Source organism: Hermetia illucens, chromosome 6 (assembly GCF_905115235.1).
Source record: "Hermetia illucens chromosome 6, iHerIll2.2.curated.20191125, whole genome shotgun sequence".
NCBI classification, from domain to species: Eukaryota; Metazoa; Arthropoda; class Insecta; order Diptera; family Stratiomyidae; genus Hermetia; species Hermetia illucens.
The window spans coordinates 33,819,455-33,837,625 of NC_051854.1; the positions used below are offsets into that span (position 1 = coordinate 33,819,455).

The 18,171-nt window shown below is 37.3% G+C and overlaps 1 protein-coding gene and 1 long non-coding RNA gene across 2 annotated transcripts; one reads left to right on the top strand and one right to left on the bottom strand.

Moving 5' to 3' along the window:
- Positions 1 to 3,619: 3,619 nt before the first annotated feature.
- On the bottom strand, positions 3,620 to 17,377 carry LOC119659093 (3-ketoacyl-CoA thiolase, mitochondrial). Its single transcript, XM_038067013.1, has 7 exons — positions 17,188 to 17,377; positions 5,143 to 5,309; positions 4,675 to 5,071; positions 4,438 to 4,613; positions 4,096 to 4,296; positions 3,879 to 4,033; positions 3,620 to 3,820 (listed from the first exon to the last, which is right to left on the bottom strand). The coding sequence occupies exons 1-7, from the start codon at positions 17,204 to 17,206 to the stop codon at positions 3,739 to 3,741; spliced, it is 1,197 nt and encodes a 398-aa protein (XP_037922941.1). The 5' UTR covers positions 17,207 to 17,377; the 3' UTR covers positions 3,620 to 3,738.
- Positions 16,347 to 17,094, top strand: LOC119659094. Its single transcript, XR_005250317.1, has 2 exons — positions 16,347 to 16,513; positions 16,602 to 17,094. It is a non-coding gene; the product is annotated as an uncharacterized LOC119659094 (long non-coding RNA).
- Positions 17,378 to 18,171: the final 794 nt, after the last annotated feature.

The following is an 18,171-nucleotide window of genomic DNA, read 5'->3' on the forward strand; positions in this document are numbered from 1 at the left end:
ATTCGACGTATTACGATGTAACTCACTGTATGCGTGAGCGTTCACAGTTCCCACCTTTTTACCAAATTTGGTGTCAATCGCTGTAACCGTTTCCGATAAAAATGCGTGTGACGGACAGACAGACAGACAGACAGACAGACGGACAGACAGACAGACAGACAGACAGACAGACAGACGGTAAACCGATTTTAATAAGGTTTTGTGTTTACACAAAACCTTAAAAAGGGCTAGGGAGAACTAGATTCTTCTTGAAAGGAATTTTAATATTTTACTCGAATTTCAATTATTCTCGTTAATTATGACGTCAGCATCTTATTTGTATGACTTAGAATGCTGTTAATTAGCACGAAATTGATAAGTTTGAACTGCTATAACTTTCCCATTAATAGTTGGATTTTCATGAAACTTGGCATGTGTATGCATGTCCTCTATGTCGGTGCAAAATTTAGTACACTTAGGATGAACTTAAGGGGAGTTTTTTAGTCTATTTCTAAAAGTTGATTATATACTATTAGTAAATTTTTTGAGCAGATACCGGAATGGGACATCTCTCGAAGATTAGATTTCACATAAGTGTTTTACACAAAACCTTAAAAAGAGCTGCGGATAAATAGATTCTTCATAAATGTGACTAATATTCCACGCGAATGTCAATTATTCCGGGTAATTATGACGTCAGCATCCGATTTGCATCGCTTTGGAAGCAGTAAACTCGCGCGAAGTTGCTAAGTTTGAACTGCTATAACTTTGGCGTTAATTGCCTGATTTCTATGAAATTTAGCGCATATACACGAAATATTGCCTTCTACAGAATCCGGAAGTCCTAGGATGAATTTAAGGGGGGTTTTTCAGTAAATTTCTAAAAAGTAGTAATATACTATTAGTAAGTTTATTTGAGCTGATATCGGAATGGGACATATTTTGAGGCCTAGATTTCATCTAGGCGCACCACCCTGATTTTTTTCGGATTTTTGGGTTTTGTAGTTTCCGAAAATGAGTCCTGTCTTACTTCAAATGCGTACATTTTGACTCCTTACTCACGCACTTTGCAATTTATGCCAGAATTAATGTCAGTTTCGGAAAGTACAAATCGAGACCTTTCATTTGATACCCTACACACCTATATCCGGTGAAAAAAATTTTTGAATTCCCTCTTTGCATGTATGGGGAGCCCCCCTTTAAACTCCACCTAAATTTATGCCACTCGCTGTATGCATGGGATTTCATAGTTCTCATCTGTCCACCAAATTTCGTTCGGATTGGTTCAGCCGTTTTGGAGAAAAATGCGTGTGACAGACAGACAGACAGACAGACAAACAGACAGACAGACATTGAATCGATTTTAATAAGGTTTTGTTTTACACAAAACCTTAAAAACGGTGTCTTGCGGTACTGATAACGAAGATGTTGCGTTGGACTAGTGGCACGTTTTAATCACATCCGAAATGAGGATATCCGCTATCGATATGGAGTTGCACCGATCGTGGAAAAACTGCGAGAAGCGTCTTCGATGGTATGGTCACGTAATTCACGCGCAAGCGACCAAAAGACCGTCCGAAACAACGGTGGCTTGATACACTGGATGGAGATTTAAGAGCCTCGCGATTGCATCCAGAACAGGCATTTGATAGGGTCAAATGGCCGATCACGACGAGCCGACCACGCTTGTGAACGGGACAAAGGCTGAAGAAAAAGAAGAAGTTATTTTTCGAGGTCTATTATTGTACGTTTTGTTAGTTGCTACAGAAAAATGGTTATCAACATTACTGAGGAAGCCGACAGTCAACTAAATCATCCTGTAATTATATGTTCATAAAGAACAGACCCCCCGGAAAGGTGTTTGACCGTGTCCCACGCGAACTCGTCTGGTATGTTCTGCGGCAAAAAATAGTATTAGAAGAATGTTGGGTTAAATTGCTCTGCCACGATCCCTAAAGTAAAGGCCGAATTGTGGTAGGCATATCAGAATCGATTCGTGTGTCTGTCGGTACTCATCAGGGAAACGCCCTCTCACCACTCCTCTTTATTCTTGTTATGGACGCTGTGACACGGAACATCCAACGTTCGGCGCTCCCACACTGCTTTATGCAGTTCCTGGCGTCTTACAGCAAAATTGATATTATTATATACATATTTTGTGACCACCAATCTCAATGAAACATACGCCATCACTGTCAATGGCAGTCATCTACCCAGAACTGAGCGGTTTGAATATCTCGGACTAATGGTATCAGCCAATGGTGAATTGCGTTATGGAATTGTTTCAAGCTTCAGCGAAACCTGGATGAAGTGGCAGTCCACAACTCGCATTCGACGTATCAATGAACGTCTCAAATCTAAAATTTGCCGCAATGTCGACGGTCTGTCACCCTCTGCAGTTCTGAGTATTGGCCGATTATAAAAGACAATGAAAAGCACTTTGAGGTAATGGAGGCAAAGATATTACGTTGGACCGGTGGTGTAGCGCGCCATGATCACATGTGACATGAAGATATTTGCGATCGATATGGAGTTGCACCGTTGCCGCTCCGCTTCTGAACGAAACAAAGGCTGAAGCAGAAAAAGAAACAAGTCGGGAAACCGGAAGCTAGACGTTTCAGGTATGAAGAGATTTGAATGTGCATTTGTCCCATTAGCATGTAGCACGTAAAATATGCATATATTATGTGAAAATTTCCACTTTCAAGTGATATTGACATTCATAGCCTTGAATTTGCAGAGAAGCGACAGTTTTGACCTAGCATAACTTTGTTAGTGATAGTGCGTTTTTCACCAAATTTGGCAGGATCATGCTCTATACTATAGCCTACATCGCTGCAAAATTCTTCTTCTTGATTCTAGGGTGAACTTAAGGTGGGTTTTCGTGTCAATTACTAAAAATTATAGTAATGTACTATTATTAACTTTATTTGAACAGGTATGGGTATGGGGAGTATTTGGAGCCTAGGCACCATATAGTAGCAGCCCCCTGATTTTTTTCAGATTTTTCGGTGGAGTAGTTTCTGAGAATGGGTTCGTTAAAAAAATGATCACTTTCAACCCCCCGCACTCCCCACCTACACAAAACCTTAAAAATAGACTCCCATAATGGATTTGCGTTGTTACCATTGTTCCTGTTGGCGTTGTTAGAGTATTTCCGTGGATAAAATGATATTTTTGACAGCATTTCGGTCTTATCAAAGCTAAATAGGCATCCTGAGTTTAGTTTGGGTCTTGCTAAAGCCGACCATGTGAAACGATTTAGTTTTATGTATACAAGCACATTTTGTACTTTTTCCCATAGGGACTTTGACATTTCCATGTTTAAGTATAAGTAATGAAGGATAGATGAACTATAATTGTAAAGGGACTCACAAGCTTGTAACATGGTTGCCAACATAAGATGTTCCATTTTAGGTGCGAATTTGCGGGCATATTGCAATGAAATTCTTAATTTAAATTAGATTTTTGGGGGAAGGACCTATTGTGTGCAAATCTTTCTTTGAAGAATGATTTGTTGACTTGAACTGTTGGATTGAAAACTATTATCTGTGGTTCACAACAATATAGGGCTCCAAAATTGTTAACAGGATTAGTAGTTTATAATTCGTTGTCATTCGATTAAATTGAAATAAACTAGTTCCTAAAAATATATAAATTTTATTTTTTTTGAAACCTTCTTTCTTACAAAGTAATAATTGACTTCCATTATCTTAAAGCATCTCTGTAAATGTAGCACTCTTCTGAAATGAAAGTCTCCTAGACAGCCTCTAAAAGTACAGCAATTCCTTGACCTCCTCCGATGCAGGCAGATCCAATAGCACGCTTCAATTTCTTTCGCCTACACAATGTTTAAAAAAAATCAATTATCTGAATGATTCAAGTAGAAAGAATCTTACTGGATCTCATGAACTAAATGGCTAGTAATTCTGGAACCGCTTGCTGCTAGTGGATGTCCCAGAGCAATTGCTCCACCATTCGGATTAAGTTTCTCCATATCCAACTTCAATTCCTTAGCACATGATATAGTTTGGGAACCAAATGCTTCGTTAATCTGACAAAAACAATTTAGATTAAAAAAAAATATGTTTTTATATTATCTTAGAAGTTGTATACCTCAACCACATCAATATCGTTCAATGATAGACCGGACAGTTTCAGAACATTTTGAATAGCAGGAACTGGGCCAATACCCATAATTTCTGGGGGAACACCAACCGCAGAATAAGCTGCAAGTCGAGCTAAAGGTTTCAAATTATATTCTTTGCAAGCTGCTTCTGAAGCTAAAATAACAGCAGCAGCACCATCTGAAACGCCCTAAAATAAAAACAAATATTTAAATTTAATTGGTAGTAGCAGCTACATTCAATTAGAGAAAAGTGAATCATGTTGCTTTAAAATTAAATATGTGGTGGCGTGCCAAGCGATCTCGTCAGTTACTGGGATTAAAATACTTACTGAAGCAGAGCCGGCCGTAACTGTTCCATCTTTTTTAAAAATAGTGGGCAGTTTAGATAAACCTTCTATTTTTGTTTGAGGTCGTGGATGCTCATCAACAGCGAAATCGACTTCTTTTCCTTTGATTTTTAGTTTTATTGGCACGATTTCTGCTTTAAAAACTCCTTCATCTTGGGCTGCAAGTAGCCATGATTAAATGTTCGTTAAATTACACGTTTCGAACCAATCCAAACCTACCCCTTTTCCAATTATGTTGTGATCTTAGTGCAAATTGATCAACTTCATCCCTTGTAAGTTTATATTTTGTTGCCAAATTTTCAGCTGTCATACCCATTGGGGTTTTACAGTATGAATCAGTTAAACTTTCCCATAAACAGTCTTCGAAAATGTATTTCCCACCAAGTGCCGTACCAAAACGTACATTACGAACCGCAAAGGGGGTTTGGCTCATGTTTTCTGCGCCTCCAGTCAATACGACTTTAGATACTCCTAGAAGAATTTCTTGGGCCCCATTGACTACCGACTGAAAGCCAGAACCACAAAGGCGATTGACCGTAAGAGCGGGTCTGTCGATTGGAATATTGCATTGAAGCCCAACATGTCTAGCTAAATAAATGCCATCAGTAGCCGCAGACTGAAATAACGGAAAACAAGAAAAATTTCATTATGTGTTCGTTTTTTTACAAATATTATAAATGCTTTTACCGAAATGACATTTCCAATTACAGTCGAATCAATTTGCTCTCCTTTCAAACCGGCTTCATTTAAAGCCGCTTGAGCGGCAACTGTTTGTAATTGAGTTGCAGAAGTATTTTTAAATGCACCACCAAAGGTACCAAAAGCGGTACGTTTAGCAGCAACAACGAAAACTCCTGTTCAACAGAAAAACATAAGTTCAGTAAATAAACTTCATCTATTAAAATTGTAAGTATAAATATAATTTCGGAGGTTTCAACTAATTGAATAGCTTTAATAATCCAGAAGGAAGCCGTTCAAACTTTGTGCTATATAACATTCTTTTCGTGGAGAGCCCAATATGAATCGCATTACCCGTTTCTCTTTTGAAGCAATTAAAGCATTTAGTGCAAAAAGTCCATCTTTCATTTCATTCTCGGTGTTATCTACCTGAACTTTTTGAATATATCATCCCCTAAATTCTTCGTGCGATCCATTAAGTAAAATTCGTGAACATCATTCTACCACTAAGTCTGTATACAAACTGACCGTCGAACCCACTATCATGTATATCTTGTTTTGTCTCACTTTCGGAAAACCAATTTCAAAGATGTTGCACGGGCTTTATTTACTATTAAGAGGATAAGATCTTTGATGGTCTAAACCGTGATGCAGCTGCGAAAATCTTTCATTTTTTAAAAGATAATCTCTTGAAATTTGGTCCTCAGTCTGGTTGAAAGAAGAAAGAAGAGTCCTACAGGACAACTGACTGGGGTAGAGTTTGTTAATAGATTGGTAGTAAAAGACGCCAATTAGGGAGCGCTATTTCATCTAGGTACTGAGCAAGGCGATAATTCAAAAGTTTGTCGAATGATTAACTTCGTTGTAGTAAGTTGGAAAAGCTGATATAGAGCGCTCGACATTTGATGTTTCACGAGGCAACGTCCACAGTTAAAACTGAGAGGAGTAGAAACGCTGTATAACTATAAACTTATGGTAAATGCATAAAACTAATTCATTTAACTAAGAAAGTAACCCGCTCGAGAAATGTGAATGTTTGCTCATATTATTCTGATTGCCGAATCCAGAACTCGAAATAGATTAGGTTCGGTTAGAGAAAAGTTTAGAGAAATAACTGGGAAACCGGAAATTCGACGCTTCATGTATGGAAGGTTTTGTGTATTTCTTATATATATAAGAGTTGATCAATTTATAAACATAAGGCGACCCGGCTCCGTTTCTGAACTGCTACTGAAGAAGAAAAAGAAGAACTGATCAATTAGTAGATAGTAGTTCCATTTCAATGTAATACGTCTTAGGGTCTAATAAATTTACGCGAAAGAGCTAACTATGATCTACCGTAACTTTTTAAGGATGGTAAGGTACCTACCTAAACTTAAGAGGTTTTTTTCCTAGTAAATTTGCTATTATAACTATTATTATCATGAAATTTTTTTTCGGATCCAGCAAATCTAGGTGGATGATGTCAATGCCGATATAGACTTTGATAACCGCTCGAACCTAAAAATGATTTCAGTACCTTATGCCGTACGAGAGAACATGTATTATAGATGTGATTCTCTCGATGATCCGGTAGTGGATATTAATGGTAGGTCTGTGACCTACGATAATGGACAGCTTGAAAGGTAAATGAGCATTTATATACTTAATACGAAACCATGAATTTCGGTCACACTAAGCTCGGTCGGTAGTTAGGTCGACTTGAATTCAGAGATGGGACAACACTCTATGCTTTTAAAACATCAATGTACCGGATAAAACCATCGATGGTTATTCATCAATGTCGGAGGGTCGATTATCGATGTTTTATACTCTTGTTCTCTGTAATTTATTCGTATTGTTTAGTTCCGAATCGGTCGGTGAAGTAGAAATGCTGTCAAACATTGAAAACGTTAAACTTCTTCACTGAAAAATTTAGTTTGAACGTGGAGAAAATACAAATGCAAATCATATTTCCACAGACTCGAACATGTTGGCTTCAAAGTGGAATAAAAATGTATCGCCGTCCTAAAAGCGTATAAGGAACGAATTTACCATACCTATTCACCGAAAATATTCACGCGCAACTCTTCATTATTTCGATAGAGTTGACAAGTGACAGTGGGTGATTAATCTAAAAACAAAATAAAAAGCAAGTATATTAATGAATTAGTTTGACTAAAAAATTACTTGAGTTAGTTGACCGAAACTATCTAATAAAAATATACAAATCTGACTTCATCATCATCAACGGCGCAACAACCGATATCCGGTCTAGGCCTCCTTTAATAAGGAACTCCAGACATCCCGGTTTTGCGCCGAGGTCGACCAATTCGATATCCCTAAAAGCTGTCTGGCGTCCTGACCTACGCCATCGCTCCATCTCAGGCAGGGTCTGCCCCGTCTTCTTTCTCTACCATAAATATTGCCCTTATAGACTTTCCGGGCTGGATCATCCTCATCCATACGGATTAAGTGACCCGCCCACCGTAACCTATTGAGCCGGATTTTGTCCACAACCGGACGGTCATGGTATCGCTAATAGATTTCGTCATTGTGTAGGCTACGGAATCGTCCATTCTCATGCAGGGGGCCAAAAATTCTTCGGAGGATTCTTCTCTCCAACGCGGCCAAGAGTTCGCAAGTTTTCTTGCTAAGAACCCAAGTCTCCGAGGAATACATGAGGACTGGTAAGATCATTGCCTTGTACAGTATGGGCTTTGACCCTATGGTGAGACGTTTCGAGCAGAACAGTTTTTGTAATTTGAAATAGGCTTTGTTGGCTCACAACAACCGTGCGCGGATTTCATCATCGTAGCTGTTACCGGCTGTGATTTTCGACCCTAGATAGGAGAAATTATCAACGGTCTCAAAGTTGTATTCTCCCTATATTTATTCTTCCCGTTTGACTAGTGCGGTTTGATGTTGTTGGTTGGTTTGTCTTCGGTGCTGACGTTGCCACCATATACTTTATCTTGCCTTCATTGCAGCCCAAAATTTCGCGCCGTCTGCTCGATCTGAATGAAGGCAGTTTGCTTCGGGTTGTTCTTCCCATGATGTCGATATCGTCAGCATAGGCCAGTAGTTGGGTGGATTTAAAGAGGATCGTACCCCTTGCATTTACCTCAGCATCACGGGTTACTTTCTCGAGGGCCAGGTTAAAGAGGACTGACTTCGTGACCATTTATACATTTCTATTGTGCTGGATTCTCGGAACATTTTTTGTAACTTATCTAAAAACGCAGGACTAAATGAACATGCACGTCGTGCAAAAAAGGGGCTGATGCCTTAGCAAAGACGACGGGAAGGAATAAACACCTTAAAGCTTGCTACGGGCAGTCACACAGATTTTACGTTAGAGCAGACAATGCCGAGCAATAACATTGAAATCAATGGTATACCTGATATACTGAATGAATATATGGAACAAATTGTACAGAAAATAATGCAAGTGCTAAAAATTGATGATAATGCAATGCAGCATATCTCTATGCAGACGGATTCTACCTGAAGGCCAAGAGCTGATTGCAGTCGATCGATTATAGTGAAATTGCAAAGTGAAGTAATGGCGCGACAATGGGTTACTAAGGCTAAAGAGCTAATCTGCAATTCATTTAGCACAAATCTTCCGGGAGGTAGATTTTATACCTTATCTCAGCTCAGCAAATACAACAAGAAAGTCGTGTGTGACACAAAGCAATTTGCTAGGGCCAATGAAATTAAGTAAGTCTGGTAAATCGACAGCCAAATATTTGCGAGGAAAAATCAAGCTCTTTTAGCTATAATGATAAGAAAGTATATTGTAAAATTTTGCTCTATTTAAGGTTTTGTGTGGAACAAAACCTTACTAAAATCGGTTCAAAATCTGTCTGTCTGTCTGTAACATCCGATTTACTCCGAAACCGCTCAACCGATTGTTCCGAAAATGTGGTCTGTGTGTCCCTTTACATGCAGCAAGTGGCGATATTTTGTGTTGAGTTTGAAAGGGGGCTCCTTATACATGCGAAAGGGGTGTGTAAATTTTTTTCATATCGTCATAGTATCAGATGAATAATTAGTACTTTTCGAAACTAATCTTATTTCTGATATTAAGTGAAACAGGGGAGATAGGGCTCAAAACGTGTGCGCCCAAAAGTGAAAAAGATCACGTTCTTCTAGAACGTGATCCAACCAATTTTTTTCAGAAATCACATGAGGCAACTATATGAAATCTAGGCCTCAAAATACATCCCATTCCGATATCTGCACAAATAAAGTTACTAATAGTATATTAACATGTTTTAGGAATTTACTGGAAAACCCCCAGAAGTACAAAATTTGGCTTCAGCATAGCCGATAATATATGACATAATTCTTAAAGTTTGAAGATAATCCGACTATCATTAACGAGTTATAGCAGGTCAAAGTTTTGCTTTTCATGTATGGGGACGTTTTAGTTTTACCTTTTTGGGTTTTTTAGTTATTTGCATATCAGTACCAATTACTCGAGGTAGACATGGGTATGTATATATATGTGCTAATAAAGCTAGCGGGTAGTAAATAATGTGATAGACATGTGTGTACCTGATTACCAGCGGGTTTAATTTACGTCCATAACGTATACGTATGTATATGCTTTTGTGCACGGAGTAAACTGGAAATGTGTGATGATTAATTTAGATGCACACATACATATGTATGCATCGTCATGCGGTAATAGACAATGTTTATTTAGGATGAACACATTATTTATGTCGTCGAAATTGGGCAAAACATGACGGAATATTTTGTATTCTTAGCTATGTACAAATGGAAAATCCTGCATAGAGCGTTTCTTACATAAGATGAACACAAAACCTTTATACCCCAGCTTCCGGTATCCCGACTTTGTTTCTAATATTTAAATTGTAACTAGAGATATTGATAGTTCTGATATTGTATTAGTTGAAGTAGTAGAGGCAACTTGAGAATTATACATTTAAGTATAGAAAGCATAAAAAAGAACTTTCAAGAACTCGTAGTAATGCTGGATGAAATTTTTGGGCAATTTTGATATCATTACACTAACCGAAACACAACACGGAGGTTACTGTTCAATTCAAAGATATTAAACGCTTATTCAATATACCTGGTTACAAAAATTTAAAAACACGAATAATGAAATAAAAATATTTGTTAAAGAAACATACTGCTTCAAATATAACGAAATATCTAACAAACATGTTATCGCTATGACAGTAGAGTTAATTGTGGAGAAATATCTCCTGCTCTAGATACAAACACCTTCATTGGGACCTTAGGAAACCTGTATTGTATTTGACGATTTGAAGTTGATATCCTTAACAATAGCAAAATAACAAATGCTTATTAAGCTGAAATGCATGCATTAGGATTTATATCGTGCAGCACTAAAAGTACTCATGGCTGTGAGAACAGCTCAAACACTTGTTTCGGACACAAGATGTGTCCTTCTTCAGAGCTGACTTTGCACAAAGTAATAATGTAAAGTGTAACAGTTTTTTTTTAAATCGAACTATAGAAAACAAAGGAAGTGCCTTTAAAAAACCTGCAAAGCGAAGATACCAAAAGTTATTTCAAAGCAAAAACAGATTATGACAAGCTTTTATTTAATGTTGCAGCAATAAATTGGGAAGAAATATTGAAAAAAGTAAACAGTGCAAGTGACACTATGTCTAAGTTTTTATTGGATCTATAACTTAATTCGTGCCGTTTGCTAAGAGATGGCGTAACTTGATTATTATTCCATCGTTTCAATATTCCGAACATGAGTTGGAAAGCCACTATCACTGTGCGTCTTTTTCAGTATATGTCTGTCATTTGAAGTGTAAACAACAATAATTTTTTTTCACTCAAATATATCGAATTTGTGCCTGGAAAAGTGTTTTTGCGGGGAATTCCTCTTCATTACCTTAAGGGGGTCATCCCGTGTGTCGGGTTTGAGAAATCGATTTTTTTTGCATGAATTGTATCTATATATAGTGGAGAATATGTGGGCAAAGGGATTTTCCGATATTCCGAGTCGTTCAGAAGTTACAGTGTTAAACAGGTAAGGAGTTTGCAGTCGCGGCTAGAGTACTCGATGAGAAAGAGCTTCGAATCTTTTTTTACCTGTTAGTTATAAATTCGAACACAGGTCTAAATATAAAAAGATGGAAAACCAATCAATTGTCTAAACTTATTTGCCGTTTGGAATAAAAAGTATAATCCAGTCTAGAGTGAGCACTGAAAGGCTTTCAAGCTATACTCAGTTATATTTTGTTGTAAGTATTGTGCTGTTTGTGTGTTCAGTGATTTTTTTAAATGGATCGTATGAATGGAGATCGCTTTAACGTTCAACGTCATGCTCGCGCTAGAAAGTGAGTATTTCATGGGAATCGATACTTATCAGAGAAGAAAAAGGACTTCGCATCAACATCAGCAAAGAAACTTTTAGCAAGCATGAACATGGATGTTCCAATTGCGACAAGTTTTGTATATTGTATATTGGATTTTGCTGGAGTTTTCTCCGGTATTTCTGCAAATAATAAAATATACGTAGTAGTAAAAAAGGAATACGTAGGACATATCGAGAAAAGAATGGGAACGCGGCATAGAAATGCAAAGAAGAATCACAAAGGCATTGGTGGAAAAGGGGCTGGAAAACTTACTGATAAGGTTATTAACGACCTCACTACATTTTTTGGGCTAGCTATTCGTCGACACGCAAATTCAATAGAAAGAATGAAGCAAGAAATTTGGGCAACTTTCTTCCATAAATATTCTACAGACGAAAATCCTCAGCATCAAAATTGTCCAGCAGGCGAGAGCTGTTGGTGCAAATGGCGCAAAGCCGAAGCTAAAGGAGAACTGAATAGTTTCCACCACGAGAAGGCACCTTTGATTGAAGAAGTTCAAACAGTCATCAAACCAATCTTCGAAGATTTGTCACGAGATGATTTCTTGAACAGATGTTTAGGAGCAGAGACCCAGAATAACAATGAGTCGTTAAATGCATTGATTTGGACTTTCACTCCTAAACACCTTCATTCTGGGGCCAAGGTCAGAGAAATAGCCACTTTTCTGGCTGTAATTATTTTCAATGAAGGATTCATTGGCATTTTCAAAATCCTAGTGATAATGGGATGTCAAGTTGGTCACATATGTCAGGTTTATGTCGACCGCCGTAATGAAACGCGAATTTGGCAGCCCGAACGACGATCGACTGACCTCGCTAAAAGAGTCAGAATTGAAACCAGGGAGCAACAATCGGTCTTACAAGACTTTTTTGAAGAAACGGAGGGTGCTCTCTAGGGACCAGGTATAGCAGATTAATGGTGAGTTAAAATTTTACTGTTGATAATCACATTTAAATTTTCAAATGCGTTTTTCTCGAAACTGCATCTTGAAAATCGGCTGCCACCATAGCTCAAAATCTATCCAACCAAATTCTTTGAAATTTTCATGACTTCTTTAATACATATTTCTATTTTTTTTATTCATAAAAAAAGCCGTAAAAAACACCAAAATTCAAAAAATTAAGTTTAAAAGCCCACCAAAAATTTACCTTTTAATATTTTCTAATTATCGTAGTTTGCGGACCGTGGAATATTGTCCACATTAAAATGCCGTTTAGTTTTTTTTCATCAGATGAACACAGCGCCCTCCAGCGTGGCAGCAGAAAAACACCTTCTTTTGGAGTTGGGTGCATAAATTGACACGTATTCCAAAAACTAGCTAAGATAGCAAGCTGAAAAATTTATCACATATACTAGAGATATCAGTAAACATATGGTGAAAAAATCATGTTTCTATCTTTATCCAGTCCTCCAAAATAATTTTTCAAAAAAAAAGGCAAAAAAACGGCCTTCACACGGGATGACCCCCTTAATATGAAAAAAAGTGCTGCCGGTTTGCATGATTAGAAAGTGGTGATTTTGACATGGAAAACCAAGAATGTCCTGGGCAGCCAAAAAAGATGAAGAATTGGAAAAATTACTCGATGAAGATTCTTGCCAAACACAAGAAGAGCTCGCAGGATCTTTGGGAGTCACTCAAGCAGCAATTTCAAAACGTTTAAAAGCAGCCGGATACATTCAAAAACAAGGAAATCAAGTGCCACATGAACTGAAGCCGAGAGACGCTGAAAAGAAGATTTTGCATGTCCGAAATGCTACTGGAACGCCATAAAAGAAGTCATTTTCGCATCGAATTGTTTCTGGTGGTGAAAAGTGGATTCATTATGACAACCCCAGGCGCGAAAAATCATATGTGAAACCGGGTCAACCAGCCAAATATCCATGGCGCGAAGGTAATGCTCTGTATTTGGTGGGATCTGAAGAGTGTGCTGATGGTGTGAAACCATCAATGGAGAACGCTATTGAACACAACTAATCCATTTGAAGAGAGCAATAGCCGAAAACCCTGGAATATACGACCAGACATGAGTCCATAATTTTCCATCATGAAAACGCTCGGCCTCATGTGGCAACACCGGTCAAACATTATTTAGAAAACAGCGGCTGGGAAATTTTGGCTCACCCGCCTTATACCCCAGAGCGTGCCCCGTCCGACTACCATTTATTCCAATCGACGCAGAACTCCATCACTGGAATACGGTTCACGAAGCATGTAATATATGCATGTATTATGTGAGAATATCCACTTTCAAGTTATCCATAAAAGGATGTGACTCACTATATGCGTGAGCGTTCACAGTTCCCACCTTTCTACAAAATTTGGTCGCAATCGCTACAACCGTCTCCGAGAAAAATGCGTGTGACGGACAGACAGACAGTAAACCGATTTTAATAAGGTTTTGTGTTTACACAAAAGGTGAAAAATGGATAAGATGCTAAGTCAACTAATTATCGCCCCATTTCATTACTACTGGTGCTTTCAAAAATCTTCGAAATCTGCCTAAAAGATCGACTTAGTCAATATATGGAGGAGAACATGCGTTTATCGATCCAATGTTATTGGTATAGAAAAGGTTTAAGTAAAGATGATACCATATTTGAGTTGAACTCTTGCTTCATTGCCCACGTATTGCAAATCCAAGACTTCCTGGCAACATAAATGCCAACATGTCCTTCTTGCCTATGCCCTACCATAGGGGCAAAAAACAGCATGCCATCTTCTCAGTCCCACAATTGATCTTCCTGTAGTTGGACATATTCAAATAATTCATCCCATTTGTCTTATATATATCCCCTTCAGCCGCCTAATCATCTTTCAGACAAATGTAGTTCAATCCATGCAATAATAAGAAATTATCTGAACCAGACAACATACATAACATTATATCAAAAAATGCAGTAAAACAATGCGCCTATTTCTTGCTGAAATATTTAATCCATCTCACCACGCGCTTTCCAACTCCGTGAAAACCTTCTGATACCATTCCGATCCATACGTACACTTTTTTTTATAAACCAAGTTATCTATGATACAGTCAACACCGAAAGCATTAGTGTTACCCTAACCAACCTCCTCATTAAATTCCTCAGATAATGTTCCAATCATAACAAACCGTTCATACACAATGCCTTCCTAATAGTAAGCCAACATCCTGTCCATAATTCTAACCACATCCTCCCTCATCACCTGCTCTCCGCATACAATGAGAACCATCTGTTCCAAGGTGGTACCCTAACCTATTGCAACCCATATTCCAGACATCGGTCAAGACTGGCTTATTCAGTCCCTCAATAAAATCCGTTGATTCATTTAAAAACTTAGCTTGCCCCACATTAGTATAATAGACTACAAAGCTAAACGAAGGGTTTTCACGAATTTCCTCTGTTCACTATATTAATAATAATGTAATAATCGTTGGCGCAACAATCCAATTGGATCAGGGCCTTGAAGTATATTAGAGCGCTTCATTCAAGATCGTAATGGTACCCTGCACTACACTGAAGGAGGCAATGTAGTCAGCACTGCGCTCGCCCGAAACTATTAACCACATCTTTAATAATACTCAACTTTATTTCAACAAAGTACTAAATAATAAGCTAATCTTTAGAAAAAGTAAAATACTGGTGGAAATAATATCTATTAATAAGTGATAACCCTAAGCTAAAATGTAGATATTTCATTTGAATTAAGTACCTTATGAAACCTCAGAGTCAGTCAAGTTTCAGAATAAGAAATATACGCGGTCTGTCATAAACACGCCTCGAATTGAATTAAATGGTCTATAATTAATTGTAAAATAAAGCTGTGCAATTAAATGTGAAATAAAACGAAGGAGTTTTGTTGAAAGCTGCACAATCCAGTGAAACGGATCCAAAGAATAGTTTTTAAGTAAAGGGGACTATGGAAATCTCACGTTTTTACGTTAACCGGTCTGAGTACGGAAGTCTCGGTATCCAAGGAGACATACGACTATATTTTCGAATTTTATTATTTTTTCTAGTGAAGAAAGTTGAGAAATTCAATTATAGACTTCGCTTCCATCGCCTAGTAAATTATATCTGGAGCAAGCTGTTTCCGACAATATTTCCCACAGATGTTTTCACGTTATTTGGGCGTATATACATACGCCGTATATAATAATAAGAGGCAATGTTTGGTGTTTTTTACAAAGATAATAATTGCATTTCCAAAAATCTTCAATACTAACAAGAACAACTTTCCATTGTATCGGTTGAAATATGAATATCCCATAATTGTGTCCTTGATAAGTTGTTGTCATGTAATGTAAAACGACCTTTATTTTTTGTGGCAGTTTTTTGAAACATTGCCAAAAATTTGATTTCATATCAGAGAGCAAAGGGTCTTTTAATGAATATCGTGAACCAAATTTCACCACAAATTCAGATCATTTCATTCGAACCCTCACAATTGTTTCATGTCATTTTTACAATATCTATTTATAAATGAAATTTACAATAAATAGGCAATGAAAAAAAAAATATTGAAGGCATTGAATAATTTTTATACTAAATCACACTAAGTCTGGCATTGTTATTTTGCCCAGCATCAAGTTTATTACCATATGGGAGCAGTACATGGAACGTACCCATCCTTGTTATTTGAAAATCACGATGTTCGGTTCTGTAGATTCTGTTAATCACTCCTGTCTCATTTTAAGTTTGTCTTTTAACCCTTCACTCAACTGTTTCACCGTCAATGTTCAAATTAAGACCCTTTTCGTAAAATACTAATCCCCCTTCCCCTTTCTTTAATTGCATTGAGACGATCTTTTTTAAACACTACCGAGAATCAGACTATTATCTGTATGTGCTGGACTTTGCACTTTTCATATATCCATCAAACTGTGTGTCAAGAAATCACGCGTTTTCTATAAAAAGGCGTGTGACAAAGTCAAAACCGATTTCAATTAAGTTGTACAAGTACAAATGCTTAAGAAGCAATTGAAGGATCAAAATGCAGAGATGGACATAGTTTTTGACAAAAGGTAAACTCTACATTTTAAACTAATATTATCACATTTTAAGGAAAATGCGAAAGATTCATCTAAAATTGCTAATCGAAACTTCGACCAGCTGTAGTTATTGCAGTTATTAGATCTGCATCGTCTTCACCGGACTATAAGACAGGAATCGTTGCCTCGGAATGTTCACGTGGCATTTGTTGAAACACAAATACTTTCAGCGGTGCAACAAATCGTTGTTGTTCTCCAAAATTATCTAAATTAAACTGCGGATACCTAAGCAGATAGGATTTAAACAGATATATTTGATATAAATTTAAACGACAAAATTCATCACTTTAATCGGAGCTCTGGAATGAACAACCTGTAAAAATATGAACAGAGTTCGCAATCTTTTAGCGTTTAGGTTTCGTATCTAATGAAGAAAAGTCCAATACAAAAAGTATTTGAAACCAATTTCTGAGTTTTACTTGATGGAAATATATCATGTTTTTTTAGAACGTCAATAGTTGTCAGCACAATGTCTCCTGCCTACTTTAGAATACAAACAAGGTAGAACTAAGTTTAATAAATCTAAGCCCTAATAAAGCTTTAAATCGGCACAATTGAGGTGTATTATTAAAAATGGAAATTATCTCAGATTTCTTTTACAAAGTCCAAAGTACAATATCTATTTTTGCGTTCCCGATATGACCTACCTTTCGTTATCGAAGACATGATGCTAATTTCAGCGTATATAATTAATAAAATAAAGATACTTTGCGTCCACTGGAACTACTTTTACTGGCTTAAATGCTAGAGAATTGCGGAAAACCGAGTTAATTACAAACCAACGACCAGCCCGCACTTGACACCACCGCAACTGTACTACTAAAGTGGCTTCTGTCATTTTCCAACCTCAAAAGACATGAGGGGTTCCGCGTTCCGTTCCCACTGCATTCCTGTAGCAGTGTTCGCCAGAACAAAGTCCATAGTACTATGCTACATATATTTACATGCGTACTGAAAACTTATCAATGGGAGAAGTGACAATTTTGTTTGAAGCGGAGAATTTATGGTACTAAAAAAGATGACAGAAAAAGTACTAATGGATGGTTTACATAGTTCAAATTATATAGTTCAAATAATTAGCACACAGCAATCAGCACGGAACGTTCATAAAAAATTATAAAATAACTACGGAATTTGCTTCCGTTATGTCGGTACCGCAATCACCCACCAAAGGGTTACACCGCCAGGCATTGCATTTATTTTGTTTCGAATAATATTCTAAATAACGAAAATGAGAGAACAAATTTAACTTCATGAAGTACTAAGTTTAGTACCTTGGCCAGTTCAGATCGTAAGAATAATGGGGTGTGCAATGATAATGAGGTATGCACAGATAACTTTCTCATCGTATTTGTAAACGAATGTGATATAGGTGCGAAAGTCCACTTGGCCATTAGCGTTATTTTGCAACAATTTGTTATCTGTGCTCCGGCTCGTGCGTAAGAATTTATTGAGAGGAGGAGGGATTCAAGTTATCTAAATTCAATTAAATTTATTATTCATAATAAATATAGATTTGATATGCATATGCATCCTTATATCATCGATCATTGCGAAGAACTGAATTGTGAACTGGTGAAAAGGTCTTTTATATACCAGTAATTATTTTTCATTACCTTATGAAAACTACC